The 18724-nt window shown below is 37.9% G+C and overlaps 2 protein-coding genes across 4 annotated transcripts in view; one reads left to right on the top strand and one right to left on the bottom strand.

Annotated features, from left to right (window-relative positions):
* LOC136410760 (follistatin) overlaps positions 1 to 18724 on the bottom strand; it is a 34613-nt gene that overhangs the window by 8309 nt on the left and 7580 nt on the right. For all 3 annotated transcript variants that reach the window (XM_066393072.1, XM_066393069.1, XM_066393071.1), the window contains exon 2: positions 767 to 927. In XM_066393072.1, coding sequence (XP_066249169.1) covers positions 767 to 842 — 76 coding nt within the window. In that variant the 5' untranslated portion in view covers positions 843 to 927. The remainder of the gene's footprint in view (positions 1 to 766; positions 928 to 18724) is intronic.
* On the top strand, positions 15676 to 17737 carry LOC136410840 (venom acid phosphatase Acph-1-like). The gene is made up of 5 exons (XM_066393194.1): positions 15676 to 15911; positions 15966 to 16073; positions 16127 to 16482; positions 17104 to 17500; positions 17558 to 17737. The coding sequence occupies exons 1-5, from the start codon at positions 15714 to 15716 to the stop codon at positions 17705 to 17707; spliced, it is 1209 nt and encodes a 402-aa protein (XP_066249291.1). The 5' UTR covers positions 15676 to 15713; the 3' UTR covers positions 17708 to 17737.

The following is an 18724-nucleotide window of genomic DNA, read 5'->3' as shown; positions in this document are numbered from 1 at the left end:
GTTAGCTCATGCAGAAAATGAGTCAGCTTCACATGCATTTTGAGCCAAAGTGAACACATTCCTGGAAACTCCATGATGAGTGATTTTTCAAGGCTCGTCCACCGGGGGTAGATTTTCTGTTTGGGGTTAGTTTTGACATGTTCAAGCGACTTTTTTAGACCCAAATAAAATCCGGTCCTGCTCATATGACCGAAGAGGAATAACCTCGAAAGGCCGAAGCGGCTGGAAGATCGGGTCAGCGAGACGGAATTATGTAAGCGAAGTACGACCACGGCTGCAGAACGGCCCAGTATTCGAGCACAACAAAATATAGTAAACAAGTTTTGTGTCCATCTACGGCTGGCTCCAAATAAACGCTCCCATCAATTTGTAAACCGTGAATTAGGCTTTAAATTTAAATATGGCTTGGTCAGTTAATGAATCTCTGATTTGGGTGCTTTGTCGAGAATCGCATCACAAATGAGAAAATAATAGACGACTAATTTATCTATCAGTGCAGTTCGATCAATCTTGCTGATTGATCGTTCGAGGCTGACTCCTTGTGAAAACAATCCTGTTATAGATTAATTATCTGTGTATTATTCCATGTGCGCATATCTTAACACGCTCTCTAATCCAAATAGCTAATTTTAAATTAATATTTTCTTTGATTTTATTATTTATGGCTGGCGGAAGACGTTTCCGCGCTTGGAAGCTGAAAATAGACCCTGACACCTGAGTCCCATCTCTCTAGAAGATTTATATGTGTAGAATGGGTTAAACTTACCTAAAGAGAAATCAATGAGTGAACCGAGACAAAATACAATGAGCAGAGACCAAATTTTGATGACGACAGCATTCATTTCGATGAGGAGGCTTGATGGTGCGGGGGCCTTGGCCCGGCTCAGCCCAACATCTCACATGGCACGTGGGAAATCTGCCACATTCCTGAAAATAAAATATCAAGATAAGTTTACCTCAAACGAAACCACGGTAGTAGGCAGATACTAAGTAAGTTTATGGTCTTCTATTTCATTGGGCTCATTCAGGAAATAGGAGCGCTGCAGCGATTGCATTTTATTGTGGCGCCTACTTAAAGCGGCGAAAGAGCATATTACCTTGGAAAGCTGGAATTTTGGATCTTCAATTTTCACCTGATTAGATTAATAGCTGCTTGTCAATTAAATCCTCAGGCAGAAAGCTCTCAGAAAATTGAGGCTCCAAGTGTTTCAGCGCTCGACCGTTACAAATTCTCTGAATGCACCCACTGCTTCCAAAACACTTTTCTGAGGTTTAAATTATATGAAGCAACCAAAGGAGGTTAATAAAAACCTTTTTTTTCTGCTATACAAATTCAACAAAGACGAATGGAGCAAACCCAGAAGAGAAGCAATCCTTTCAGATCTTTTTTGATCTTATCTAGGTATTTGAATTTATCCATTTCTTTCTAGAGCTCTGATTCGTATGAGAAGAGTTAGGAAGCAGATTAAGTGATTAAGGAGAAATCCAAGAGCAAAGCAACGTTTTCGGTGCCTTTTTGGTCTCGTCCATTCATTCAACATTACTATTCCACATTATTACTTTGGTTGGCGTTACCTAGTCATTTTTCATAGCATTTGGTGCCACTGGTACCCAAAATCAGATGATAGTAATAGTGCAGTAGTGACAAAAGTTCTCAATGCTCGTCCTTCAATGTACAGAACTGTTTGCCAACGTCTGCAATGTTCGGCAACCAAGATATGGACTGCAAATATCGGACGCAACAGAGTCCAGTCCGAGTCAGAAGTCCTATCGTGTGCTTCGCTTGTTTCAAAAGTTCAATTCACAAAATAATTTTCCTTCAGAAGTATGGCCCGGGGCCCCTTAGCTGGTGAGAAGGGTCAAATTAGCGCTTCGGGAACGCAAAGTCACGTCATCTCTGGGAAATCACCAGAAGGAAATCAGGGTAAAGGGTGCACGTCAACAGGGGGTGTATTATATAAGTAATTTTGTTTTCCAGTATTTTTTCTATGTAGTTAGATCAGGTTGATTGTTCTACATAAATTACCATAAATACCTATATAATACGCAAGGCAGCTGCTTATCACGGCGACTCTAGTGTCTCCTGATAACAGTCTTTTGCACAGGCTTCAGACCGCGGGATTCACCGCACAGATGTTCTCTGACGATGGGCTGGTGATGATACCGGGCAAGATCCTCGGCAGTGCCTGCGACCAAATGCAAATTGTTTGCAGGACAATAGAACAATGGTGTATTCCGACGGGACTGTTTATTAATACTGACAACACATAGCTAGTATTTACAGCAGAGAAAAGGCGAACATAGGATTCGGGCAACCTACGCTGTACGGGAAATCTTTAGTATTGAAGCCAGAGGCTTTTTAGAGGCTACTTGGGGGGCGACAGTCGACATCATGCTAATCTGCAAATGCCACGCCCAAAAACGTACAATAAGGCTCGACCAGTGGGAGAGAGATAAAGCCTGAAATCCCTCGTCGATGGATCTGTCACTTTGATGGCCACAGCTGGACAATGCAGGGGGCGGTCTGCTTGGCTATTACCGGTGAATTCAGAAATACACTCGAAGTGGATATCAACCAACCTGCTGGAACTTTCAATCTGGATCAAGAAGGAAGGGGAGTCATACCATAGGAGACTTGAGGCTTGCAAATAGTGTAAGCAATCTGTAGGGAACTCGAGTAAACCGGTGATTCCAGGATTGCTGGACTTGTTCGAAGAGACGTTCGAATGGTATTGTCGAAGGGTCCGTAAGATTGATTAAGTCTGAAACAATTATTTGGAGTGAACGTTCTAAAGACAGAGGAATTTGTGATGGAACTTTTTCTGACGGCACCGGACAACAATCAAATTTGTTATACTGACGGATTGTTGCATTTGATAACCTGCTCTGTAAATGCTATGATGTAAGAGAGAATATTTATACCACTTCCTGGAAGTATGCAACTCTTAGGCACAGGAACAACTTTTCGGGGAGGATCTTCCAAATTTCGAATACTCTCCCAGATAAAAAATGGACCGCTTTGCACAGAGGAAGGGGATCCACATGGAGTGAGAATGTGTAACAAAAGACATATTAAAGAGCCTAATCGTCCACCTTCGGCCCTCCAGATTACTGCTACTACTACTATTACCACCACTGGAATACTATTAAACATCTGAATATTTTGTTCTAGCTAGAATCTGCACGTTTTATTAAGTAGAACTTCAATACCGTAAACATCTTTTGTTAAGGGCCTAATTGCAGAGTTTTTCACAATTTTTTGTAACGTTGGAGAAAATGTACTTCGGGGGCAATATTTCCGCATGGAGCAATTGGGCACCTCTCCTGATATCGTTCAAAAACACCTCTTCAGGGCTCCATGGATAAATTTTTGCTTTACTAGTCATTACATGTTTTCGAAAAATCTTTCTCGCTTCTGTAGCATCTGGCACAAAGCTGTTCTGTTCAAGGGATGTAATTTTTGATTTTCGTTTAAAAGCCATGCGACGTCCTCATTCTCGACTTAAACGATTTGATGACATTCCTGGAACTTTGCAACGGTACCATCACGCGAAAAAAACACCACGAAAAGTGACCAGTCAAAAGTGAAGGTATACAGTCAAGACGGGTTAAGCACCATTAAGTGCGACTGGCGACTTTTTTCCTTTCACGGTGTTGCCCTAAAACGCGGCAATGTGAAAGGAAAAACTGGCCAAGAATGACCAAGAAGCAGGATTGTTAGACAGCGCACTCAGGCCTGAAACATTAAATTCTAATATGCAGTTTTGCTGCGCTCATGTTGCACCAATTAAGTCGAACCTAGTCATTAGAACCAACAGGAGTGCTATTTGCGCGATCGGACGAGATTGCTATTGAGATTGCTCGTTGTTGGATGTAAATTAGACTCGAATTTACACGTTATGTGCTCTAGAATCGGAAAAATAAACCAATCTCATTTCTTCGTCCGCAACAGCGTTGTTACCTTAACGACTTCGATGCTGCAAGTCACCCTCGAGAGTAATCATTGAAATTCCACTATGGATAAGAGGTTACACCTGCGACATTGTTGTCTACACATCGACTGGAAAATATACCTTGTGGCAGAAGGACAAGTTCAAAAATAACCTAATAATAGCGGCAGATACTGAATTCGCGCATTATCTCCGAATATGTGGGACGAAATTCCCCCAACTTAACGGGTTTAATGAAAATTATGCGCCGATAATGCACGTGCCATTTCTGTCAGGTTTAGTGTTTTTAACAACCGCGATAAAAACGTCTCGAGGACAGGAAAATAAAAAACCTCATCTTGGCAAATACTTTTTTAGCATTTTTATGGTTGTCGCTGCGAAGGGGACGCAGGTATGCACCTAAGTGTTACCAACTATCTGAAATTTCGTTTCATTAAAGGCTAACCTGGTGGGACAATAAAAATTCCTCTCTGGACACGAAAGAACCTCACTAAAGTAGACGCGAAGCTCGAAATTGTGCGAACATAATTGGAACGTAACACAGATTCGTACACTCGATATGACACAGATGGGACATGTTTACGTAATAAGGGATTGGAAAATATAACATTTTTTGATTTATAAATAGAGCGGATATTTTAAAAATACTAATGCGAGCATTGATCTCGAATATGTTTCACATTAAGAGTTCCAACTGAGCTTTCAAATCGCTGGAAGAAAGAAATGAGCGCTTGAAACAACAGGAAAACAACTCCTGAGCACCGATTTCAAAGAAGAGGACATGAAAAGTGAAGCGAAAAGCACGGAATTCAAAGAATAACTGGAACTAATCTGATCTAACCTGAACTAACAAGAATTGCAAAATCTAGATAAGCGCCGAATTCAAAAACGAGTGGTCGAAACAATAGGGCAAGAACGAGTCGCTATTGAAGGAAGGAGAAGAAGAATGGGTCGAAGTTTAAGACAAGCTCCAAGTTTAAGACAAGGGTCAAACAAGGGTCAAACGCCGACTACAAAGGAATGAGTTAAAGATAGAAGTTTGATAAGCCGCCAAACGCTGAATGTGATAAGCGGCAAAAAACGAACAAAGGGGCCCCATAAGCTCCGCATCCTAGAAGGAACAAAAGTCCAACAAACGCAGAAACAGAGAGGAAAAGAAATCCGAAGGTCAAGAGGGTTCAAGGATTTAAAAACCTTAAGAAAAAGAGAAAAAAAGAGTATATGTTGACAAAGACGAGGAATGCTGATCCGACAAGTGACAAGTACCAGGACCAGTAACAAAAGGACAAACATCAAAATCAAATAGAAAGGCAGATTCAACTTCAAGATAAAATAGGAATGCCAGAGACAAGAGCAAAAGGAAAACGTCGAAGCCAAGAGGAAAAGTATTGCATGTGCTTCAAAGACAACCGAGGAACATGAATTTGACTCTTTCAAGAAGGATTAACCTAAACTAACCGATCAACGTCGGAGAACACAGGGAATGGTGGGAGGCATGAGATAAATCTAAACAGAATCAGATGTCGAATATGTCCGAGAGACTACAGGACAAATAAATGAACTCGACTCGTAACGACTTCAAGAACATGGTGCGGGGAATGTCGCAGCGAAGAGGGGATGAATGACTCAAGACAACTGAGAAATTTAAAAATACAGGGGAGTGACAACCAATATAAGCATCAAGTTTGTTGAAGAAACAGAACAGGACCAATAACGAAAACAACAGGAGATGAGAGGAAATTAACAAGGTATTGATTTAAGAAGGAGGATCGTCAGCGACAACAACCACAACAATAATACTCACAATAAAATTCTTGTCTAAGGAGGGGCTCGCTGATTTCAGGCTCAGCCAAGCACTTAGCCGTAATCTACTAAGCCACAAAGTTTGAATATAATATCTCGAGAATCAGAGGTGTACGAAAGAAAAGTTTCGGGTAATAACCTTTACACAATAATAGATTCATGGTCGAATGTTCTCATAAATTGCAAAAATTGTAACTTCTTAATTAGAAGAAGTACTTCCCCGATTTCAAGCTCAGCCACGCATTTAACCTTCAACTATGAACTCATAAATTTCGAATGCAATATCTCGAGAATCAGAGGAGTACGGAGAAAAAGGTTCAGATAACAACACTTATGATAGATTTATGATTGAACGTTTTGACAAATTGTAAAAAGTGTAACCTTCAAATTAGAGGAGGTACTTGCTTGATTTTAGACCTGATAAAGTAGTTAACCTTAAGCTACGACCCCACAACATTTGAATATATACCTTGAGAATCGGAGGCGTATGGAGGAAAAGTTTCGCTTAGCAACCGTTATAACAGATTTGTAGTAGAACGTTCTCATAAATTATAAAAAATGTAACCTCCAGATTAACGGAGGTTCCGATTTCAGGCCTGTAGCATTTAACTTAAAAAAACAGGTTTCTGCGAAGGAAAAGTTTCATTTTGTGACCTTTATTCATGACCAAACGTTCTAGTAAATTACAAAAATTTGTAACCTCAACATTTCAGGAGGTCCTTTCCTGGTTTAAAGTCTAGCTAAACCGCTAAGATTTGAAGAAAACACCTAGAGAACCAGGGGCGTTAGGAGGAAAAGTTTCTGGTAATAATTTTATATCAAACTTGGCCAACATCCCTGCATCCCTTTCCACCAACCCCCTCAAATTCAAATCCTCATTATCCCCATTATATCTCCATTCCTTTCCTTAGCTAAACAACTTTCTCTCAAGCCAGAAAAGCAAACCAGAAAAGTTATCGACACGTTGCTCGTTGAATTTGAATAGCCCTGAGTAAGATCAAAGATATATGTACATGTCGGAATAGCGTTTGATGCGTTTTCCATTTTGGAGGAAAGGTATCTCTTTAAAAGTCAAAGAATGAAAAGACAGACTAGCGAATTCATTACCCCACGACCGCTCTTCTGCTCGTCAATCTATTAACTGCCAGTTCTTTGTCCCTGTTGTCTTAACTTTCCCAGTTCTGGTGAGTCCTTCAGAACCGTGGGAAAAGTACCTGCTAGTCCCTATTACAAAGGAACCAATAGTTTAGTGTCACCCAAATAATTAGCACACATGGCCACTTAAGAGCGTCGTGGTATTAGTGACCTCGCTCGACAATGCTTTTTCTTAAGAAGGCTGTCAGCCTGCCCTTCATCTTATTGTCTCTTCTAATATTACATCTACAGAACTTAAAAACTAATAAATCTCCGACATACATATATGGTCAAATCGTCGGCTTTTTAAAATAGTACAGAAATTCATTGGTTGCCGCAAACCCGCTAATTGAGCTGCTGGACAATGATAATAACAAAAACAAGAAAGGTCAATTTCCAGGAAAATCATCCACTCCAAATGGTGTCGAAATAGAGAAAAGCGACGTAAGATTCAAGAAGCGGAGAACTGAGATTTTCAAGAATAAACAGTTTCAATGTATTTGTTCGTAAAAAATCTACGGCGCATCGGAAAGAAATATCTCTAAATAAATGCAAACTTTAGTTTCAGTTTTAATTCCGTATCAGAATCCTGATTCTTCTGAGGATTCTGATGATATGTAACTTCACTGGTATGCCAAAGAGACATTAATTTAAATAAAAACCTATTAGTACGTAATCGAGGAGAATTGCATTTTTAAAGAATCTACGGACACATCTAACATTAATATCTGTAAAACTTTTCATTCTTTCTTAGATGTCAAACTATATAGACAGTTCAAGCAGCTTTGTATTAGTAGTTTTATACATATTTTAGTTGAAGTAACTTTTTCCATTAGCTGCGTCGTGGAGAGAAAATACACTAATTTTATGTGTTTGTTGAAATCGTATGTTTTTTAGAAGAAACAACGGTACATTTGGTCTCAGAAGGGAGATAAGTCCAAGGAAATGGCGCCGCTCGGATTACTCAACAATGAGGGGATTATAAAGCAGTAAAAGAGCCGCCAACAAGTAAAAGTTGTCATGCGAGAAAGCGGAACCTGTTTCGTGGAGCCTGAAACTCAAAGTTGCTCTGGAGCTGTGAGTATTAGTGCAAAAATAAAAGAGTGTTTTCGTTAAATGATGGAGCTATTGAGCCAACTAAAGAGCAGTCAAGACCAGATGAAAGCCGGTCAATATAAAATGCAAGCCGGTCAAGATGACATGAAAGTTGAGATACAAGCAGCACAAGACTCTATGCAAACGAGGCTTGACGAGGTCAAGACATCGGTGAATGGCATGATGGTAAACCTGCGAACGGAAGTTGAAAGTAAATTAGATGGAATCGCAAATAGAATAGATCAAGTAGATCAATAGATGCCCACCGACAGATGATGTCAGACAAGAATTAGTTGATAAGATCAGCAAGGTTGAAGATAAGCTACGGAAGGAAATCGAAGATATTGCCATCAACCAGCCGACTAATGTAAATTCAAGTTTAAATAGAGTTGCTTTGATAAATAAAGTGAAGTACCTAACTTTTGATTGTGCATGCTCTTGGACACAGTAAAACCCTAGTAATCCAAATTAACCCGAATATGGGGTTACCCATCAAGTCCCTAGAGGTACGTTGGAAATTTGACAAGCTCAAAGTCATTCTCCAAGACGAAATAGTGATCAGGCCAATAAAAATCAGGACCCTCAAAACTCAAGAGAAGCAATAACCACTCAGCGCGGTTGGCGGGGAGATGTTGAGGCTCTAAAGAAGGCAATCGGGATAATGAAAAAGAAGTTTAACTACCTGACCTGAAGTTTTACAGCATTGTCAGCTGATCTCTTGTCCTCATAAAGTGGTCCTAGACACGGCAGGAAGTGAGCTTTTACCCGCAGTAGAAATTCATGAAGCCGAACTCCTGTTAGAAGGAAGATCTTCGAGGACGAAATTGATGTTTATCTCGGATGACTTTCCTTTTCCATTTTATTTAACCATGGGACTATCAACAAGGAACATGACAAACCCTTAATGTCAAGATGGGTAGCTGCAAACTCGACACGAGGAGCTGCATAAAGACGATAAATCAACTGCTAAGTCAGAAGTCACAATACAACCAATATCTATGGTAACAATAGAAGAGCCAAATGATGATGACAACAAGCAGACTGAGGTTTACCTGAAGAATTAAGTCGCCTATTAGTTTCTGAAAAGTTACTGTTATAGAAAATTTAGAACAAATTTTATTCGAGACTTGTTAAGGACATATCGAAGTGCGTTGTTGTGTGTATGAAGTGTGGCAATGCTTGAAAACATGCAGAAGTAAGCCATCATAAACCTTCAACAAGTCCAAACGAGACGGTTGAACTCGATTTTATGTGGCTAACCGAGCACTAAGTGATGTCCTAAATAAATTATTCTCCGCGAGTTCAATCGGGTGCAGTAATAAGCTACTTACCACACTCATTACATAATAATATAATTAAAGTGGAAATCGTGTGTTTTTCAGAAGCCACACCGGTACAATATTTAATCGATTTTGAAAGCGTTTAAGTCGAAGTGTAAATTCAGTGTAATTTCTTGTAGGACTCTTAACAACATCTACATTATTTTAACGATAAATGCGCATCAATCCCCTACTGATTGCTCCATTATGTGAAACATGAGTTCTATTTTAAAAATCTGTACTAACGGACACATTATGCATTCACACGTTTCTTATGTCAAGAATTTGGATCTTTCTCCGATTTTTTAAAATAACTTGTTGCTTGGTGGCAATAATTCATTGTGGCGCCAACTTGTTGAAATGTTTTTAAAGAGTTTCCTCATATTTTCTTCACAAATAGAAAATCGAGGCTTACGTCAACGCAATCATGCACTTCGGGTAATAAACCGAGAGTTTGAATAACACCCATGTCCATAAAGTCCAGCATTTAGAACTTCATTGATATTGACCCAACAATAACAAGTTATTAAACATCTCGAGAAACTTGAGGTGCTAAAATTGATGGAAAAATGTGCAATATTTGGCCATGCAGGACCAGCGTGCGTTAAAAATAACTTTATTTGTGTTTAGATGCAGTCTAGACTTACAGATTATCTGATGATAATTAAACGAGTTAAAATAGATTTTTACGGGTTTTTTCAGATAAATATCCAACAACATTGCAAAGGAGCATGGCAATTCATGGGCGTATCGAATCTGGAAATGATGTGAACGTATCTACTTCAAATGAACCTTGAGAGCCCCCGTAGTATTGAAAATTTTGACCACCAAGCTAACACCCCAGGCCTAGTACATGACGTTCCAGAAACTGGAAAGCTATAGTATAACAACCTAAGGGAACTGTCTTCTGGTTTGCTTGGTATTTCAATGGGAAATTCATTTTTCTAGACTTGCAGAAAGTTTCCGTTGAAATAGTCTGGAAATCTATTCCTGGATTTGGAGTGTACGTACGGGAGTCACATATGTTCGGCGTAGGCGTTCGCAGTCACGGAAAGGCCTTCATCGTAAGAACTCGCTGAAATTTGCTGATATCGTGGAAGATTCCAGAATGATGCCATGAGAAATACCAAGCCCTGTTCTAGGAGGCCGAAAAATCACAAAGGGGGTCTTTAGCAATGACTAATGACCCAACCCGTTGAAATGACGATGTCTCTTTATTAAGAACAGATACTCAAATGTTAGTTTGTTAGTGGATACGGGGGCGAACTTCTCAATTTCCTGGATGTAATGTAAAATCCATATACAAACTAACCGCAGCCAATGCTACGTCTAAAGTTACCTACGGACTTATCACCTTGGAATTAAATTTTGATATTTGCAAGTCTATTCTAGGAGCTGACTTTCTAGTACATTTTGATCCGCTTCCAGCCATGCAAAATGAGAGAATTCTGGATGCCATAACTTAACGGGTCTGCCACGGCGTGTTTATGAGTACGTTGGTGTGTTTGTTGTAGCTGGTGGACTAAAGTTTTTTTATCAATTTGATACATAGGTTTGATAAATATGTTTTACTAAATAAAGACTGCTGAAATACGAATCCGAGTTTACATATTTAAATAAGTAAAACAAGAATTTGTCTAGTTCCTGGCGCCATGGAATATGTGTGAACAAAGATAGGAGCATGGTTTCCTGATTTAGTACAGCGAATGGCGTATAGAGTGAAAATATTTCAGATTTCATGAATCACTTGTGACAATAGTCTTCTCTGGTCAGAGATCATCATGCATCCTTCTTTTCATCTTCGTCTCTTAACCCGGAGGTTGCTCCCAAGATTTGAGCAATAGACATCACATGAATTCCAGGAAGTGTAGGTGGAACTTTAACATTTGCCTCAAAGGTTAATAGACACTTGTCGGTTAGATCATTAGGGCAATATCAACATTCTTGTCTAATATCAATGGCCATGTCGGCCGTTTTCAAAACAGCGCTGCCAAGCAACGTCTATTTTAATATGATTCTTGGCCTGATAAATATTTTCACAGATTCGTTTATTTAATAATCCATTTAATAATCTATTCATATCAAGCTGTGTACCCTTAGAAAGAGTTCACTGAAGGAGCAATAATAAGAGATTTCATTTGAAAAATAGAAGCATCAGATGGGGTTTTAGAGTCTATTAGTAATATATTTTTGAATATATCAAAACTAACACTCGTTTACATTCTCTAGATAAACAGACGTAGCTTCCCTATATGGACAATATCAGCCAGTTTATTATGACCTTGTAAGAATTCAAGTCTTAGTTAGAATGATTAATAGGGATTGATCATTTGACCGGAGACATTCTTATTCTGTACTTGACTTCGTAGTTTCTTCATCGCTTGAGGCTCGTCATCCTGTTTTTAGCTGCCTTTCTCTAAATTAGGTGTTTATTAGAATTTAAATCATAATTCTCAGAAATTATAACTAGAATAATTGTTTTGGAATGCATTCATGCCCCCCGCAAACCTCCTTCCGGCAGTTCTGTCCCGAGACTTAACACGTTTGTCGATTTGCTTATTCTCGCTGATATGAAATTAAAACGATTTTGTTAGTCTTTAATTTCAAAACGTTTACCGATCCAGTTGAGAAAGATCGACTTCTCTTAATTTAAATATTTTATATAGTATTTCTCGTCCCCCGCTTTACTTTTTCCTATTTGTATTAGTATCCTCGTTCGTTTCGAAGGCGATAAAAAATAACACTTAGTTTACTTAATAAAAAAGATACAAGTTTCAAGGTGAGCATAACAGATGCGTGTGTTTTGTTCTGACTTCACTTCTCGATGTCGTCTCATAGAAAAATCCTTTAAAGTTTTTATGCATCGATGAACGCAGCAAACACCAGAATTCTTGCTGCCATTAAAACACGAAGAACAAGCAGACAAATAACCAATTTTTCAACGGGTGTTGCACTGGTACTTATGCAGCGCTAAAAAACTTTGTCATTTGTTAAATTATAATGTGCAGCTTCGATATTAATCTACCATAGTTTCAGCTTGATTTCCCCCTACGCTGAGGACTTTCCTATCATCCGCTTGCTTCCTCTTCTTTACTTGCAAATATTTATGCTACCCTTTTCCCGTTCACGTATTTTCTTCATAATTTCTTTACTCCCAGCCTCCCTTATTGTTGATTTCCCTAAGTTCCATGCACGCTCTCCAGGTTATTCGAGCCGCACAAAACATCATTAAAACCAACAATACGTAGGCAAGCGAACATTCAGCAGAACTATTCAGGCTCAGCCCACATAAACACTTATTACAGCGATGTACACTAAAATCGCAAAGAATCCGCTGACGTCGAATCAAAAATATTTTAATGCTTGTTTATGCTTCGCAGATTTAAACCGTAAACATCGTCTGATGTTGGTACATCAACTGGAAAGAATGCAACGTGGGTAAGGTTAGTTCGCAGATAAATCAGCCGACTCGTAAAATGCTCAATGAATGGATTTTATTACAAAATCGGTCTGATTAGATCTGTGAAAAGCAACCGATAAAATTTCAGCTACTTTGGATTTTAATTTAAATGTGCTACATGGGCTTTCTAGCTTAACGGAACCGTGGCAACGTTGTTTCCTAAAAAGGGTCTTTTATGGAAATTTCATGATTCCTTAACTGCCTTATTAAATTTTGCACTCTGTAACTGAACAAGTATAATATCTGTTATTAAATTTTATGTGTTCACCAGGTCAGTACGAGCTTTCTTTTTGCCATGTTGCTGCCAATTATATTGTCGGAGCGATCGTATGTACAGTAAATTACCGATTTGGCTGGCATTCGAGGGATTAACAAGCCAAGACATGCAATGGACACTACGAGAATTTATAATATAGAAGTTTCCCATGTTCTCAATGCTTTCAAATTAGAAAAAATAATCAACGTTCTTGGAGAGAACCCAAGGAAGCCGGTTTAGTTTTTTCTGAGGATTTAAGTCGCTCGCAGAATATTTGAGAAACAAAATAACGCATGTACGATAAGACATTAACAGCTTCATGCATGCCGCATCGATCAGTTTCGATCGTTCTTTCCAGATTCTGGAAGAAAATCTCAGGCTTGCAAATGATGAGAAGCTCCACATCTGGGAGTCGTTAAGAGTGTTTCTAAAAGGGTAGAAAAAACTTTATTTTCAGAGTGCCTATTGGCCTTTGCTTGGAATTTAGCAGCCGCTAGATTTAAACTAGAATTCTTTCCCAGATTGTCTCTCAGACCGTTCAGAAAAACGATGATAATCTCTTCAAAAATCGAAGCCTGAAAACATCGACTCTTAAACTGTAGAAATAAATTAGTTTCAGAAAATTGAGATTTTTGTTCAAATATAATGCCTTTCCAGGTTCTGGTAAAAATTAAAAAAATATATTTCCAAATCATCTATCCAGCTTCAGAAAGCAAATTTCGATCTTTGTAGAATCGGACCTCTGGGAGTAGCACATGTCTTTTCCATTAAATTAGCTTCATTCTGCGTCTGACATGTGTTCTCTCTACACTTTCTAGACTCAATCCGACAATTCTCTGTCGAGCGATCTACAAGTACTAATATGTTCTTTCTCATTTAAATTGCCGCTGTAACTACTAAAAGAGCGATTTCTTCAAGTTTGTCTGATTCTATAAGGCGTACTCTCTCAGTTACCTGATATGGTATTACAAATTGCACTTCTTAACGCAACAAATTATATTCCTTCGATTCTATAGCAATTGACACATTTTTTCGTAATGTCCAATTCCCTCTAACCGCAAAAAGTAATTAGTGCTAAAAAACCAGTGGAAAAACTTGAATTAGCACCATCATCAATCCATTAGATTTCGCTGGGGTCTGGCTGTTTGTTATTGCAAATTTCTCTTTGCTTTTATTGGCAAACATCACTTTACACCTCAAACTAAAATGCTGCACTTATGTGTTAAACATACAAAAATGCAACAATGTATAAAATGCTTATTAATAAACGAAACAGACACGCAGCGAAGCATTTTAAATTATGTTGTGTGACGCTTAATAACGCCGTTAAAGCAAGCTACCGGTTTCTTTCTCAAAACATTTGGGACCCGTTGCCTATTTGTCAATTCTAATTTGGGACAACCGGTATTAATTCGTCCGGAATTAGTACGAAAAAAAGTCCGCGTTGCTCGTTAGAAAGGCAGCAGGTAATTAATGATACCAATATCACGCAACAAGAATGGTTACTAACAAATTAGATAAGTCTTGCAGATAATCTAATTGGGAATTGGTAGCTAGACATGTGTATTTTAATGCTGATAATGAGGCTGGAAGTGGGGTTTTTGCTCCTGGGGATTTATTCTTGAAACTAGGAGGAAATTTTGATTTGTCTTGAGCGAAAACAAGGTCCCAGTTCATCGTAAAGGAACAGTTGATTGTGGTAATAATGTTGTGGTTAGATGAACCTTTGATAATAGGAAAGACAAAAAAACTGGCAACCAAATATATTGAGAATTATAGAATAACAAAGCTGAATGAAATTTTAAAAAGCTTCCGAATGGAAGAGTCCAGAAGATTCTTTTTGGGAGGATCAAAGCATCATTTGTTGCTCTCTGACTGAATATAATTTGGCCTCAATCTGATGATTTTTTCTGGAAGGACTGGACAAAATGAATTGGTCTAAAAAATCCTCTCCAGAGACCATTCAAAACATAAAATGTTGTAATTCCCGAAGTGGAGCTTCGAAAAAGCTAATTTTGGTGCATTTGAGACTTTCATATGTGCCCAACAACTGATTAAAATCATAAAAATTTTAATTTCCCATATAGAATATCTTCTCCAAAATTAGAGCTCAATGTGTCGTTGATTGCTATGCAAGTTCTCGATAGAGACTTTTGGTTAAACTCAAATATCAAAAAATCCATTGGAGACTTAAATTAAAAATTTATATCTTCGGAATAAAGGAAATTATTTTCCCAGAAAGAAACGATATTGCCAAATAATCAAAAACTATTGTCCCATCATCAACCACGCTTTCTTCAACCAAATCAGCTTGAATTGGTCTTATTGACCCAACGAAGGATAAAATCCAATCGTAATTAAATGCAAATCAGCCATAGTTAGTAAAACCCATTTCTCATCTGGGGTCAAACTGCCGCAACCTTTCACTTTCCGCAATTTTATACTGTTCCAATTAAGTTAATCACGCTATATTCCATCATCTTGGTTAATTTCCCAGTAATTAAGAGGATTTTTCGGATGTTCCAACCAAGGGATTTCCTCACATTTGCGATTTTCCGTACCAGACAAAGTACTCAGTGTGATTTGCACCATGACATAAAATCTCTTATAAATACCAGAGTTTTTATTAATAACAGACATTCGTTTGCCAACCTTTGATTGTTCTTTTGTAACCTTATCTCAATTAGCAAATAAAAATGCATAGAAAATTATATTTGGGTTTGATTTTGGTTGTGTGTAAAGTGGCTTTCAGCGCCTTAAATGTGTCTGGTCAAGATTATTTTCAATCAGAGGAGGATTATAATCTCAATGAACTTGAAGAGTGTATTGGAGATAATAAAGACTGCTTAAAACAACCGTCGAAGACTTCAGAAACTTTAATTCTCTCTCACGTGGTAAGTATCTTAATAGTGTCCCTTTTTTAAACATAAAAAACAATATTTGTATAGCTATTTAGACACGGGAATAGAACACCGGATAGCTACCAGGAAATGTACCCCAAAGACCCCTATCTGAACAACTCCTTTTACCCTTACGGCTTAGGACAGCTAACCAACGTAACTACCATATTTTCTCACCCAAAAACACCCACTAAAACTTCCAATTTCAGGCAGGGAAGCTCAGAGAGTTTATCATAGGTACCACATTGCGTAGAAGGTACAATTCCTTCTTGAGCGACATGTTCGTCCCCGAGGAGGTGGAGGCTACCTCCACGGATTACAACAGGACTAAAGCTTCCTTGGAGTTAGTTCTGGCAGGGTTGTTTCCTCCTAATGAGGAACAAATGTGGAACAGAAATCTCAGGTGGCAGCCCGTTCCGTACAATTATGCCCCTAGGGACCAGGACCGTACATTGAATGGAGTTCTTTGTCCAAATTTCTTGAATATGTATAGGAAAGTTCAGGAGTCTTGGGAGATGAGAAGCCACTATAAGAAATTTCGGAAGGTTTTTAATTACGTTTCTAGGTATGTTTTAAAACTTCCTTTTTCGTTATTTATTTATTTTTCTTCATATTTTCTCAGCATTTTTATCTGTGGATGTTTTTGTCAATTTCTGTTTTTATTTCTGCAGTTTATTTTTCTGATATTTCTATTTTTATTATTTAATTATCAATTATTAAGGGGTTTTATTGCTTTTTATATACGTTTTTACCACATAAAAAAATGTTTTTTTTTTAAGATCTAAGTTGATCTTAAATTTCAATCTTTTATTTATGATTAATTTTGTTTTCATAATCTGCTTATAGTTGTAACTCAAAAATATTGTTACAAAGAGCGCAACCTCTTAAGTACCCAAAATAATTATATTCCGGAATTTTCCCCAAACATGTTTCAGCGGTTTGCATATCTAGCTATAAATCACTATGAGACGAGACAACGTTTAGTATTCTCGCATAACATCGTCTCACAGGGGTTTTATTATGTTCTTCGTAACCATATTTTGAGGGATACTTCATTAATTCCTTTTCCACATCTGCTTAAAGCTCAAAGTAGCGTTAAGCACAATGTACTCAAAACTTTCTCCTGTATTCCATTCCATCCATTCTCAGCCAGATCAACATAACTGTACCAACTTAAAACTTCCAGATTCAGCGACCTCAATGTGACAACTTTTCAAGACATCTATAACCTGTATTTTGGCCTCTCAACCGAGGAGGAATTTGGCCTTATCCTGCCCGACTGGACCCAAAACGTGTGGCCACAAATGATCACCGACATTGCAATTAGAGAATACTCAGTCATAATGGCCAAACATGACATGAAAAAAGTAGCGTCAGGATACTTTTTGAAGAAGATTATTGAAGATTCAAAGTCAAAGATCTATGGAAATAGCAATCCAAGAAAGATCTATTTATACTCAGCCCATGAAAACAATATTGCACAATTTCTCATCCTTTTAGACGTGTTTCAGCCTCATGTGCCCAACTATGGTGCGCATGTCATTATAGAGGTTCACCAGATTGATGGAGTTTTTGGGATTATGGTAAGACGGGATAATAATAGGGGATCTTTCTTTGCTGAATATTCAATGCTTTTTAAGGTTTTCTATCAGAATTGGGAAAATCCAGATCCAGAGCTTTTGCAAATTCGGGGTTGTGGGGAGTTTTGCCCCTTTGAGGAGTTTGTGAGGATTATGGAGAAGTATTTGCCTAAAAACAATGATTTGTGTGATAGAATAGGCGGCACATAAGATTAACTTGTAGCAGCTAAGAAATTTTAAATTCTATGTAGATCTCAATGTACTTATTGTCCGCTGTTCCTGCATTTATTTATTTTATTTATTGTGTATTTTTAAGAATATAAAAGTCGTATTTTTGCTTACTAAATTGATGCAAAATTATTTAGTTTTCACTGAAAAACCAAAGATAAGTTACAAGAATAACAAAGCAAAGAATCCCATAAACGATGAGGAAAGGAGGAGGTTGACTAGTCACATAGATCTGAAACAAATGGGGGAATTACAGCATACAAACTTAGCAGAAGTGCAGATAAAAGGTACTAAAAAGTATTTTAAAAAGATTTATATGGAAATTATGAAGGAAAATCAATACCTGCAGCACTAGTAAAAACAAATCCATACTCTTATTAAGATATTACCATATTCGTAGATTTGTTTACATTAGTGCTGGCTGGGCTACATGCTACATGCACACTCATATTGTGTATCTGATTTCCATATTTTCAGATTTTTGCTTAATTTTCAATTTTATTAAAACTCAGTGACAGTTTTGCTATTCTGCCACTTTTTTCTTAAGTTTTTTACCTCGTGTTTGTGAGTGTGTTTTTACCAGTACTCAACGGACTACACACCATATGTACACTCTTAATGAAATCATGTAACTGAGTAAACCTAAATAACAACCTCAAAACTTTACAATACCTTGAAGATATACAGCCATCTGAGAAATCTACAACTGTCCATAAACCCACAAAGTAATATGCTAATCCGGCTATAACACCTCCGCGAAGATTTACTGGCCTTAAAGACCATCAATACCTACTAAATGGTCCGATAAATGCCAAAAAAACGTAACTGGGATGTCTCATTACATTTATTAACACGTACTACGAGTCTTACTACTTTGTTGCCGTTGACTTATGTAATGGACGACCCAATTAAAGTCTTTGCTCGCTCATTCCGATCACATACTAAATTATTAATGTTTATTTATTTACTATATAAGCACGTATTTTATGAGATTTAATG

Source organism: Euwallacea similis, chromosome 9, assembly GCF_039881205.1.
Source record: "Euwallacea similis isolate ESF13 chromosome 9, ESF131.1, whole genome shotgun sequence".
Lineage (NCBI taxonomy): Eukaryota > Metazoa > Arthropoda > Insecta > Coleoptera > Curculionidae > Euwallacea > Euwallacea similis.
This window is presented reverse-complemented; position numbering and strand designations above follow the sequence as displayed.